The 12393-nt window shown below is 52.0% G+C and overlaps 4 protein-coding genes and 1 non-coding gene across 5 annotated transcripts; 2 read left to right on the top strand and 3 right to left on the bottom strand.

The window, feature by feature from the left end:
- Window positions 1-1956: 1956 nt before the first annotated feature.
- P170DRAFT_64821 (uncharacterized protein) lies at window positions 1957-2855 on the bottom strand. The gene has a single exon (XM_024855315.1). The coding sequence runs from the start codon at window positions 2809-2811 to the stop codon at window positions 2224-2226; it is 588 nt and encodes a 195-aa protein (XP_024699213.1). The 5' UTR covers window positions 2812-2855; the 3' UTR covers window positions 1957-2223.
- Window positions 2856-6153: 3298 nt separating this feature from the next.
- On the top strand, window positions 6154-7089 carry P170DRAFT_64809 (uncharacterized protein). Its single transcript, XM_024855314.1, has 2 exons — window positions 6154-6411; window positions 6483-7089. The coding sequence occupies exons 1-2, from the start codon at window positions 6258-6260 to the stop codon at window positions 6776-6778; spliced, it is 450 nt and encodes a 149-aa protein (XP_024699212.1). The 5' UTR covers window positions 6154-6257; the 3' UTR covers window positions 6779-7089.
- Window positions 7090-7094: 5 nt separating this feature from the next.
- On the bottom strand, window positions 7095-8206 carry P170DRAFT_418353 (HAD family hydrolase; the record flags this gene model as incomplete). The annotated part of the gene is made up of 4 exons (XM_024847214.1): window positions 7989-8206; window positions 7896-7917; window positions 7704-7813; window positions 7095-7576 (listed from the first exon to the last, which is right to left on the bottom strand). The coding sequence occupies exons 1-4, from the start codon at window positions 8086-8088 to the stop codon at window positions 7095-7097; spliced, it is 714 nt and encodes a 237-aa protein (XP_024699211.1). The 5' UTR covers window positions 8089-8206.
- A 142-nt stretch (window positions 8207-8348) lies between these two features.
- On the top strand, window positions 8349-10409 carry P170DRAFT_418351 (putative GTP binding protein). Its single transcript, XM_024847213.1, has 3 exons — window positions 8349-8433; window positions 8504-8598; window positions 8694-10409. Exons 1-3 carry the CDS (start codon window positions 8421-8423, stop codon window positions 10218-10220), a joined length of 1635 nt encoding a protein of 544 aa, XP_024699210.1. The 5' UTR covers window positions 8349-8420; the 3' UTR covers window positions 10221-10409.
- A 306-nt stretch (window positions 10410-10715) lies between these two features.
- On the bottom strand, window positions 10716-10828 carry P170DRAFT_t203. The gene has a single exon. It is a non-coding gene; the product is annotated as a tRNA-Leu (tRNA).
- Window positions 10829-12393: the final 1565 nt, after the last annotated feature.

Here is a 12393-nt window from a genome sequence, read left to right as displayed (position 1 = left end):
AGTTCCAAAGACAGGTACTAATAGGCAGATCACAGGATATGCGAAAACCAAATAAATAAAATAGAATAAAATAAAATAAGGAACGACTAAGCTGACTGAGAAAAGGAACGTAGGTAATAAAATCACAGAAAAATGAAAATGAAATAAAAAAAGAGGGGACGAAAGAGGAAAAGGGGAGAGGAGAAAAAGAGAGTCGAAGCAAGAAAGAGTGAAAAGGACGAAAAGGAAAAAGAAAAATAATATTTTCAGGGAAAAAAAAAAGAAAAGAAAAGAAAAGTTGGAAATTCAAAAAATCAGAAAAGAAAAAGGGAAAAAAAGAAAAGAAAAAAAAGAAAAGGGAAAAGATTGACAGCAAAGAGTGTGAGGTGAGGAATTGGATTTGGGGGGGCGGATGGGGATTGGCGGCGGCTGCCTGGGAAAAAAAAGGTGTGGAGGGGACCGCTCTGATTGGAAGATCGCCATCCGGAACTGGGAGGATTCACGGCGGCTTGGGGTGGGTGTATCAAGCCCGTATTTACCGTCAGCCCAGGATGGAGCTGGAGGTGTTCGGGACAATCGGGCTTCAAACTCGTATTGTCTCTTTATCTTTTTTTGTTGCCAGCACTCAGCAGGAACCTTACACTGAAGGCAGGATCCTTTCTTTCAAATATGGATCTACAACCGTCCTACGTGATATCCTCTCATAATCCCATGGTTATTCATGCCGTTGACATTGTCCCTAGTCCCTATGCTTCAAGATTGACTTTGTACGCGGGACTTAAGTAGCCATACTAGAGAGAAAGGTACCTGGGTACCGGTACCTCAAGCCCGGTTATCGGGGACTGTCACGAACCGTATCAGGTACGGTACCGACAAAGGCACCGACCACCAAAAATATTGGCCGAACAGAGTGGGTTTGCGGTGCTTCCGCCCGCGCGGTTCTAGGGGGTGGCGGCCCAGCCCAGGCTCATACAAACTAACCTCGCAGTCAGGGCTTAAAATAACTAACTAAATTAAATACTGCCGGCTGTACGGAGTACGGGTGTAATATTTGTCATCGTTTAGCATCAGTCCGTCACCAGGAAGCGTCATAGCATGAGGAAACCCACTCCCATCTCCTCGGTGCTAAGGGTGATACTCTGCTGAGGGACGCTAGGATAGAGCTCGGACAAGTCAAGATGATGATGGAGCAGCTCTCAGTGGCAAGCGTGGCGGTGACTGTGCTACTCGGAGGGGTAAGGGTGTGCTGTACGACGGGTCCATAATGCATCCTGTGCCTCGGGGATTGTTGTCAATTGCTTTTTCCTTGATATCACTGGGAACATCAAGGCATGTGTGATGACCAAAGCTTTTTCAGTTAACTATTTCTTTTTCTTTTCTCTAAGAGAGGGGGGTGTGCAGTATTATCTTTCCTTTTTTGGTACCCCTCGTTGTGATGATATCTTTCAAATCCATCCGGTATCTCCCACGTACTATGGATTTACCTGGTTCCAGGTATCTAGGTACTCTGAGAGGTGATTACTCCGTATGTACAAGCTTACCCATACCTACCTACCTACTCCGTAATGGCGTGAAGACGGGTACTCCATGGTATCCGACATTCCCGCGGAGCCGTGCCACGCGAGGAGAAGATCTCATTGGCGGAAAGATAAAAAAATCCAAGAGGTTCCCGCTGTCCACCTCCTTTCAACCCGAAAAGGGGTTGCGATGATGCTGACTCGCCTGAGGCAGAATAAAGCTTAAGTGTCAGGTGTCCCCCAATGGATCCCTATCCCATCCTTCCCCTAATCCCAAGCCTCATGATTCAGAGTGAAACTGCAATGGAGCTGAGTAGATCGCAAACGAGCTTTTCGTCAGTTCCTGCATTAGCGTGGGAAAAAGGGACAAATTTAGCTTTGCTAACAGGGGGGGGAGAAAAGTGGAAGAGTCTAAGAGGGCGAGGGCTCCATAGTGGAGGAACCTAACCAAGGCGAAAATAGCACCAAACGATGCCAACACCGACCGTTCGTATTAGGTGAAGGCGATGAGGGGCCAGGACGAAAGGAACGGAGGGGATGGGAGATGGTGAGGTCATCTTGACTACCACCAGACATGACGATTATCATCCAGCGTCCAGGAGGATCGTGTCAGAGGGGAGTACTGCGTCGTAGCGACTCCGTAAGAAGCACGGCTGCTGTTGCTGCCGTACCCGAAGTGGGTCAGCAGTCAAGTCAGACGCGCCTTGGAGACTCCCGAGATCGCTGTTCATGTCTCACACTGCGGCGAGAGAGCGAGTGCGAGAAAAGGAGCCAATGGCCTGGCAAGTCGCGGCCAAGAATCGATCACGGGGCAGTGGGTGATCGGGATCCATTCCATGGGTTTTGGACGGGGATCACAGCCGGTCCTCCATTCACAGCTGCCCGTCCACTCCTGCTCTGCTTCTGGTTGACTTTGGGCGGTCCGCTTCCAACTCCCAAGGTCCCAACGACTCTCCTCGCGATTTACCCGAGCGGGTCGGTACACAAGCAATACCTGCCGACAGGTCCCTTGGGTCCCTCCGTCTGCGACAGGTCGACTTGGTTCTTCTCCCATCGTACATGACCCGAGCGAAGGGGTTAGAGTTATTATTATAGTTTGGAGTCTCGCATATTCCGCATCATCGACGGCGCAGGACAGGCGGGGAACTGAGTCCGACTTACCGAGAGGGATGTTTGTATCCATGGATGCCTGTACTCTATACACTACGGATGTACCTGTACCTGTACCTGGGTACCTGGGTACCTGGGACGTAACTGTACAGTACTCGTACAAACAAATACATACGTACAGCACGGATCTCCCGCGATCTGTCATGTTTTGCCCGCAAAGCTCCTAACCCGCTTGGCCGGCGAATCGTCCCAAAACTAACGATTTCCTATGCAAACGAAAGAAAGTCGAGAATTCGAATAGGAACTATATCTCGAAGCTCCAGAAGAAGGGCGAAAAATAGATTAAATTTAATTAACTAAAATCTATGGGGAGAGCTGCAAAAGCGTGGCAGCAGCCAGCCAAGCCCCGCTAAAACCAATAGTCGACAGATCCCGTCGATCAGCCACCAGGATCTGTCGATTGTTCGAACATTTTCCATCCTTTACCTGATCTTCCTGCTAGGCGGTTGGGCTGTTACTTGGGACTTTACGCCGTCTTCCGGAGCAGGGCCTTAGGAACCGTCGACTCTCGGGCCCTGGACGGCGTCTTCCGCCATTCGTCCATTTCTCGCACCAGGATTCCTGTCACCTCGAGTTCTTGCCCTCTGGCCCCGTCGCGGCGCGAATCATGATGCAGCCCGAAGCGCCCACGCCAAGTCACGAGGTTACGCAACAGCGGTTCCCAATCCATTCTCATGCAGATGGGAGCAAAGCCCATGTTAGGGGGAGGGGCCATCATCCGCTCCGTTTTTGCGCTGCTCCTGGTAGTACGTTACTACTCCATACTCCATTCACATGGACCGATCCCCATGATGCTCGCTTTCGCGCGAATGATGTGTGCATGCATTTCCTCTGATCGCCTCCGTTTAATGTACGTCTATGTTCTTCTTGCCAGCGCTACGGCACGTATAATCCAGTACATACATTAGACACGCTGTACGGAGGACCAACGTCCCAACTTCAAAGGGGGGGAGCTCGGGTTGATAGTCCAACGTTCACATGAGGGAGGGGAAATCCCGGAGCGACACAGCAGATTCCGGCATCTTGGAACGATCCCCTAAAAGTTCCCATCGGATGGAGTTTCCGCCTGCCTCTGAGGTTTGTTAGTCAGAAAAAGAAGCCCCGGATGGGCGAGAAGTGCGAACTGAAGGGGGTCGGCGGTGGGGCCTCAGGCCGGCATGAGGCCAATCAGAAGCCCTCGGAGTCATGGGGTCCAGCACTTTTCACTTCACCCACAGCGTTGGCCTTATGAACGAGACCGTGTGCGACGCGGTGGACTCGGGGGGATGAACATCACTCGCTGTTGTCGCGTCGCCCCAAGCTTCAACTTCACTGACTTGTTGGATGGAACGGTTCACGTGTCGACTACGGAGTATCCATGGATGTATGCAGGCTTGGGAGGTGCTTAAGCTGGCCGACCATCCGGCGCGTTACTCGGGGTCATGATTGGCGGGTCATTGCCATCTACACCACGATCAAGCACGGTGGACTGCATTCATCACAAGTTCCAACAACTCTCGCCATCGAAGAAAAGAACGCAAGAAAAAGAAAAAAAATGGAAAGAAAAAACGAAAAGAAAAAAGGGGGGCCGGATGGATCCATCAGCTTGACCCATCGTCATCACCTTCCCACTTCTTCTCCTCCTTCCTCTTTTTCCCCTGTGACGATCCACCCGCACTGATCTTCCTCGCAGACCTCTTAGTCCTTCCTCTTAGCACCGACCTCCTACGAGCCGTTGCTGCCCGGTGCAGTGATAGACGGAGGGGGATCCCAAATATGAGACCCTATGGGCCAAAATTCGCCGAGAATGCTGGCGCATCGACATGGTTGCGACTTGTCTGTCGTTCTGCCTGCCTGTCGGTCCGTCTGTTGGCTGAGAAGGACTAGTTGCTCTGGCCGTGGTGCATGAACGCCAACCCCTGAAACGCTATGCCATTGGGGCGATCAATGATGGCATCACATCCCTGCCCGGATGGTATAAGGTTGACTTGGCACACTGGGGGATCCTCCCCTAATTGCTGCCCGTGAGCACACCCTGCTTTTAGCCTTTTAGCGTGTACAGCAGAACATCTCCAGTCTCCCATCCCCTTGGGTCTACGATTTCCCCCCGATAACCCTTCGATCACCGTCAATCATTCCGTGAGGTCCCATACGTCAATCGCCACGGCTTAATCTGCTCCATGATGTAGGTGCATCGACAATCATTGCCCTTATTCTCCGCCTGAGATGCAAGCACAGGAACCTCCTGTACCTGCTACCTGGTACTGACCATCCGCCGAGTATGCGGTGTTTTTACGATACCTGTACTGGTGTATCATCGTAAGGAGGTACAGACGATACTGGGTATTCTGGTATGTAATGCGTAACACTCAGCCCTGAGAGACGACGCCACACCCCATGGCTACAATAGGCAGGTGCGACCTACGGAACTAAAGTCCAGCGATGATCATGGCGGTGCTTCTCCTCAGCCACACGCTCCCTGGGCGATTCGAGATCCTCCGAGATCGCCTGCAGGGTCGTCCATCCTCCGCCTCTTTCTTTGTTTCCTTCGCTCTTCGTTCTCTCCTCGTTCCGATCCATCTCTTGTGCACGGATAAGCCAAGCAATGGATAGCCTCAAATTCGTCATTCTTTGACAATAGTACCAACACTGACAGGCGAATGAGATTGATTTGTGGGCCCAACCCTTTACGCCATGGCATCTGGATGTGCCCGTTTTTCTTTTCTTTTCTGTTTAGTTCTTCCGCTCTATGCAACTGTATTCAACGCTCAGGGCGACTGCGGGCACTTCCCGACCAGCCTTTGCCATGTTCCGGTCTAGACTGTATGTCTGTCGGACGTATGTGGTGTACAGTGCACGTATCGTAACTCGACTGGTACAAGGAGGTCACATTGTCTGAGCCTCTTCGGGATGAAGACGCCTCTTGACCCATTCACCATAGGTGTCTCTTCCTATGGGTTGTCTGGCTCCCAGAATGGCCTTGATCAACGATGGAAACTTTGCGCTTACCGTTCGAGACGCCCAGAATGATAAAAACCACACGGGTCAGCCCTGAGCGGGAAAGAGAGGGACAGAGCAGGAAGAAAGCAAAAAATAAAACCTCTCACTCCTCTCTCCCCGAGGGTTTTCGCCCACCATCCCTTGCTTACAGTGTCAGAGACTGGTTTGGGGCCAGACTTCCCCCAGCTACATCACCCGTATCGCTGACGAGTTCGGCCAGATCTTCCCGATGCAATGCAGCAGAAATCCATGTCGATCGAGCCGTGTTTGGGGGCTCCAGTCGACACGTCCGTTTTCCAGAACCCGATCGTCCCCTTCGGTCAACGAGGCGATTAGCCCTGGGGGCAACCCTGCAATCAGGGAATCCTGCAACAGCTCGTGTGTTCCGAACGGCGGCGTCCTGAGACGGTGGCACAATTGATTTGTCTAGGTTGCTTGGAGGTGCGGAAGGCACGTCCTGATCAAAATCACGATTGCCACCTTGGACTTTTTTTTTCTGTTTTCTTTTTTTCAGCTGCATGCTGCAGCCACATTCATGCAACAGCTGTTCCCGTCCCTCCGTTCGTCCCCCTTCATCTCCCTTCTCTTTCTCTCGTGTGATTATGCGTATCCATGGTCGGCCGAGGGTGCAGTAGGTTGTCCGAGTCGGTGAGCATGCCGGTAGATCTAACTCTCCAGTGTGGTTTAACTTTAAACATTAACCTCTCTGTGATATGTTGCCTCTGGACTACCGGATCGAGACGGGCCATGAGACTTATCATACAGGGTGAGAAAGCGGTGATGTCCTCGGCAAACATCTCGGTGTAGTCCGTGAATCTGATTAGCTCGGACCTACAGCGCATGGAGAAACCCGCCAGCCATGTCTCCATGGAAGCCTATATCATTCCCAATATGCATTGCTGTACACCGCCAGCATGTTGCGTTCGACAATGGAGCCTCCACTGATAGATCCCTCCCGTTATCAGGTTCTGGGTCCCGGGCCTATTGTAATTCGCGGAATCCCACTCTCAATCCACTGCGCGATATCGTGTTGCCAGCTCGGTGAGCCAGCCTTGTCTACCGTTGGCTCCGGTCGATTGGCTTTGTTTCATGCACGGTATGGTTGCCATGGCGTTTCCATATGGGTCTTTTAAAATACGAGTACAAACCGATTCTCGCATCCGTTTGTACATTGGTGCCATGCAAGGCACTTTCCACCCGCACCCACGGCAGATACATGTCATATCATCTGGGCAGAGGCAAGAGGCACTACAAGATAGACACAATGGTTCTAATTCTATGTACAACAAAAAAGTCTATCGGAGCCCCTAGGGCCCGACCAGGTAACGGGGGGGAGAAAGGCGGCAGAGGGAAGAAAAGAGAGAAGAAAAAGAAAAGAAAAGCAAAAAGTCCCGTAATCTATTGGAGTCAAAACTCCGTCGTTAAGACCCTTGCACCCCCGGCTTCACTTTATTGGAATGCGTTCCGGATCTCGAGCTGAATCTGGCCATCGGCAACGGCCTTCACCGAAACGCTGTTCAGGTCCTCCACAATCCAGTCCGCCCCGGCTTCCTGAAGTTGGGCCAGCGTGTGGGTCGTGGTAAGCGCAATCACTTTGAATCCGGCCGCCTTGCCAGCGCGGATTCCGGACGGGGCGTCCTCAAGAACCACCAGTGACGAGGAATTCTCCAATCCCAGGCGCGCACGACCCAGGAGATAGCATCGTGGATCGGGCTTTCCCAACTCGACATCCTCCGCGACAACCAGCATGTCGGGATGCGTGAGATTCAGGACTCCCAACCAGCCCTCGAGCAACGCGCGTGTCCCGGAGGTGACCACGCCCCAGCGTGCGCCAGCTTCGTCCAGAGCCGAGAGGAGAGATCTGGCGCCGGGGATTTCTACAGCATCGGACCCGTACTCTTTCGGGATACAGCCTTCAATGTAGCTGACGTCTGCACAAACCAAAGGTCACATCGTCAGGCCTGGATTTTCTTTTTCTCTCCGTCGTGGCAGATAAGACATCTCACTCGTTTGTATAAAACAGACAAAGAGGGGGAAGGGAGGACATCGGCGACTTACACTCCCAGTTGGCCTTTGACGTGTCGTACAGGGCCAAGGTATCGATACTTCGGCGACCATGCGAGGTAGCGAGAATTATCTTGGGGTCAACGCCTAGTTCCGCTCCGATCCTGTAGGGTGAGTGAAGTGTTAGGGATAGGTTTCGTCTCGTTGGGTCGGAAGGTGGGGTGGTTTCTATCGGGCCGGACGAACTTGTGCCAGTGCTTGACGATTGCTATTGACAGGGGCCCATCATTAGTGTCTTTTCTTGATCGCTGGGTAGTTCATGCAACATAGTATGCTTACCATCGGTAGAATCCACGATGGTCCCATCAAAGTCGGACAGAATGCCATCGAACGAGACGACTTGCGGCGGGGCAGAGAAGGAGCCTTGCGGTTGGGCCATGGTATGCTGTCTATAGGCGCTGTCTATGAAACGGAAGAGAGGGTGGTAAATTCTAAAGGAGAGATAAGCCGAACGATGAAACGAAATCTAAAGAAAGAACATGCGAAATCAAACCACAGGCAGAAGCCTCGCATGAAGCATCTCGAGTCATCGCGAAATCCGCGGGATGGCCGGAGATCGGCGGGACGTTTGTCCGGTTATCTTAGCGCCGGTGAAATCTTGGCGGCCGCTCAAGTTTGCACAAAATTGTTCGGAGACGCTCTGGATCTCTTCTACATCTTCCCCGGTCATTTCCCTGTTGGTGCTGAGTGTTTGAGTACTGATTTGACAAGATGGTGAATATCGGTATGCTTATCCGGTCCATTTTTTGTTCTCCGTAAAACCCAGAAGAAAAGTTTGAACTGATCTCGTCCAGGCAAGAATTCTAAGCGGACTCCCGTCCGACTACGACACAAGATTGAAAAGGCCTCTGCGGCTAAGCAACGGAAGCAGAAGAAGTTGGCGAAGAAGGTATGTTCTTGCGGGTTTGCAATTGCTGCGGATTTCATAATGCATTTTGAATTTCTCTTTTGCCGGCGCAATTTCACTGACAATTTTTTTATCAGGATCCTACATGGCGCTCGAAGATCAAGAAGGACCCCGGTATCCCGAACCTGTTCCCGCACAAGGATAAGCTGCTCCATGAGATTGAGGAGCGCAAGCGCTTGAAGGCGGAGGAGCAGCAGCGTATTCGCGATGAGGCTCGTGCTCGCCGCGCCGCCCAGAAGGCCCAGTCCGGACAGGGCGCCGAGGTGATCGACGGTCAGATTCAGCAGGATATCGACAGCGATGGCATGGATGATGACGATATGGACGAGGATGGAGACTCTTCGAACCCCATGGCTGCGCTGCTGGCGTCTGCGCGGGCGAGAGCGGCCGAGTACGGGGATGAGGATGACGAGATGGACGAGGACGACGATGAGGATATGGATGCGATGGACGATGACGAGGAGGATGGCGGTGCGGCTCTCGACGACGATGAAGCCCCTCAGCTTGTCTCGCAGCCTCACTCGAAGGAGAGCTCGCGACGACAGTTCGACAAGGTGTTCAAGCAGGTTGTTGACGGTGCCGACGTCGTGCTGTACGTGCTGGATGCTCGTGACCCCGAGGGTACTCGCTCCAAGGAGGTCGAGCGCGAGATCATGTCCGCCGCCGCGGGAACCAAGCGCTTGATCCTCATCCTCAACAAGATCGATCTCGTGCCCCCGCCCGTGCTGAAGGACTGGCTGATCCATCTGCGCCGATACTTCCCGACTCTGCCGCTGAAGGCGTCCAACGGCACCGGCAACGCCCACAGCTTCGACCACAAGCAGCTGACCGTCAAGGGCACCTCGGACACGCTCTTCAAGGCCCTGAAGTCCTTCGCGCAGACCAAGCAGCTGAAGCGCTCCGTCTCCGTCGGCGTCATCGGCTACCCCAACGTCGGCAAGTCCTCCGTCATCAACGCCCTGACGGCCCGCCTCAACAAGGGCTCCAGCAACGCCTGTCCCACCGGCGCCGAAGCCGGTGTCACCACCAGCCTCCGCCAGGTGAAACTCGACAGCAAGCTCAAGCTCATCGACTCGCCGGGTATCGTGTTCCCCAACGCCGGCGGCAGCGAGAAGGCCACCAACAAGAAGAGCCACAAGAAGAAGCAGGACGAGCACGCCCGCCTCGTCCTCCTTAACGCCGTGCCCCCCAAGCAGATTGAGGACCCCATCCCCGCCGTCAAGCTCCTCATCAAGCGCCTCTCCACCTCCGAGGGTCTCCTCCAGAAGCTCCTCGCCCTCTACGGCATCCCCGCCCTCTTCCCCTCCGGCGGCGACCAGGTCAACGACTTCCTGATCCACGTGGCTCGCAAGCGCGGCCGTCTCGGCAAGGGCGGTGTCCCCAACCTCGAGGCCGCCGCCATGACCGTCATCAACGACTGGAGAGACGGCCGCATCCAGGGCTGGGTCAACGCCCCCGTGCTGCCGGTCGTCACCACGACAGAGGGCGCCGCCGCCACGGAGGTCGGCCCCGGCGTGGACACGAGACAGATCGTCACGGAGTGGGCGAAGGAATTCAAGATCGAGGGACTGTGGGGGAACGGCGATGAGGAGATGGCTGAGTAGATATGACCTGGATCTATCTGTATCTGCGAGTCTGGCTTTTCATGACTTTTTGATTTCTTTGCTGCTTCTGTGGATACCTTAAAAAAGAAGGCGTTGTAGGCCTGGTTTTTTTTTTGTCTTTTTTCGATGGTCTGAGATGATGGTTCTCTCTTTATAGATGTTGATACTCTTCATGAATCTAAGATGTCTTTCGTTCAGTTTGTATAAACGGTGTAGAGTTTGCGACTGTTCTTGTTCCTCTGTCCTTGTTTAAGATATCACGCATACGATGAATAACATACAGGGTGCAAGGATAAAAACGGCGGTATATAAAAGAGGTAAGTAACTATATCACTGAGATCCGAACCAAGCTCCGCCTCAACCATCCATCCTATCCGTAGGTACGGAGTAGAGAGAGACTAAACTAAAAAATCAACGATCCACATACCGCACAACCACCCACCCACCCATATCCGCCATCCACCAGAACCAGAGATCCAAAAAAGCAAAAAGAAATGACAAGAGTGGGATTCGAACCCACGCCATCGTGAGATGAGTAGGAAACTCAGTTGAGTTGTGAATTAAGGTATACCTTAACCTACCGCCTTGGACCGCTCGGCCATCTTGCCGGTTGATGTGAAGATGGTCGGATATTCTGCGCTCTGTTTGTGGGGGCTAAGATTTGCGGGTTAAGGGCTTGGTGGGAGGGGTGGTTTGGGTTGAGGGGTTGGGTTTTTTTCTTTTCTTTTTTTCTTCAAAAAAAAAAGGGCTGTGGATTTCTTGCTTTGTGGATTCAGTCTTTTTTTTTTTTTTTTTTTTTCGGGTGTAGGCTTGGTGTTGTGTGGTAAGAGGGAGTATCGGTGGACTGGTTATATATTGTTTGCCCTGGGTTATCGGTCAACATTGGGGATTTCCGATTTATGCAACAGCAAATGCCAATAGGTCTACTTGAGACCTAGATTAGTATACCAGAATACCATCAGCCTAAACACCCACTGCAGATAGTCTCCATCTGAGTTTCATCCCTAGCGATACCCTGATCAGCCAACTCCACAACCCATACAAGTAACAGTCACTAACTATACTTCCCCGGAATGAATGTAGACATCCCCGCCTTCCCTCGCCTGCTTTCCCCTGTCTTCCTTCCAGTGCCACTTCAGAGAAACCATTTAGAGTTATGACCAGTATTACCATGTTCACTGAAAAAAAGTCAAAAGAACACCGTGGGGTGAGTAGTATCAGGTCAAATGACTGCCGCACGGGAGGCCAGAGATCCCTGGTGTTGCATATCGGAAATAGGCATGGAGAGGCAGGCGAAGGGTAAGATGCCTCCCAGGCTGCACCGTAACACATACAAGTTAATTCCAAACCATGGATAACCACACCGATAGACAGCTGAGCGACATCTATTCTACAGCCACCAGCATCAACCCGGTAGTACAATGCCTGGCTAGCTTTGTGTGGTCCTAGGGCAGTTAATGTGGGTGTTGTCACGATGGGGTCCATCCTTTGATCAGTGGGTATGTTTGGTACATATAGTTGATGTGTATATATTGGGCCTCTGTGTGTCAGCTCTCTATCGTCAGGTGTGTGGTGGGTTGACAGACCCTGTAGATCCTAGGTAGCATGTACCCGCATGAGATGCACAAAGTGCCATACCGAGGATATAACCAATAAGCGGAGAGACCCATTGATATGACATACTAACCCAGTGAGTGTGCATGGAAATGAATTGCTTAGCTCACCTGTCTCGCAAGTATCCTTCGAGGTCATGCAAGCCATAGCCAAGGATGGCACTCCACGGTACATATACATGGGGCAGGGTGATTGAAACAAAAGTACGCCACGCCATAGAGACGATAAGATGCTGCCAGTGTATTTACATATGGAAGGGCTCGGGGTATGGAAATCAAACCGTACGCAGTCTCTCAATCCAAGCAAAAATGATCCACATGTATTGCTGGTCTTGGAAGTGTATACATGTTTATATTTCCAGATGTCGTGGAAATCCGAGAGAGAGAGAAAACAAAAAGGAGAGTAAATCTATTTGAATGTTATATATTCTTGAAATACCAAGAATCAATACTCCAACAATGATATAAGCCAAGTAGACGGGCCAATTTTATATCATGAGTGGATGTAGATATGGCTATACTCGGCAAGAAGTACCGATTCTAGGGCTAACATCAGGGCA

Source organism: Aspergillus steynii, assembly GCF_002849105.1.
Source record: "Aspergillus steynii IBT 23096 chromosome Unknown P170scaffold_10, whole genome shotgun sequence".
Taxonomy (NCBI): Eukaryota; Fungi; Ascomycota; class Eurotiomycetes; order Eurotiales; family Aspergillaceae; genus Aspergillus; species Aspergillus steynii.
This window is presented reverse-complemented; position numbering and strand designations above follow the sequence as displayed.

Bases quoted from the DNA above. Each gene is read 5' to 3' on its own strand.
- P170DRAFT_64821 (XM_024855315.1), bottom strand. From the start codon at position 2,811: ATGACAGATCGCGGGAGATCCGTGCTGTACGTATGTATTTGTTTGTAC.
- P170DRAFT_418351 (XM_024847213.1), top strand. The intron at 8,599-8,693 runs GTATGTTCTTGC...TTTTTTTATCAG, and splicing joins AGAAGAAGTTGGCGAAGAAG to GATCCTACATGGCGCTCGAA.
- P170DRAFT_64809 (XM_024855314.1), top strand. From the start codon at position 6,258: ATGGTCGGCCGAGGGTGCAGTAGGTTGTCCGAGTCGGTGAGCATGCCG. The intron at 6,412-6,482 runs GTGAGAAAGCGG...TCGGACCTACAG, and splicing joins CATGAGACTTATCATACAGG to CGCATGGAGAAACCCGCCAG.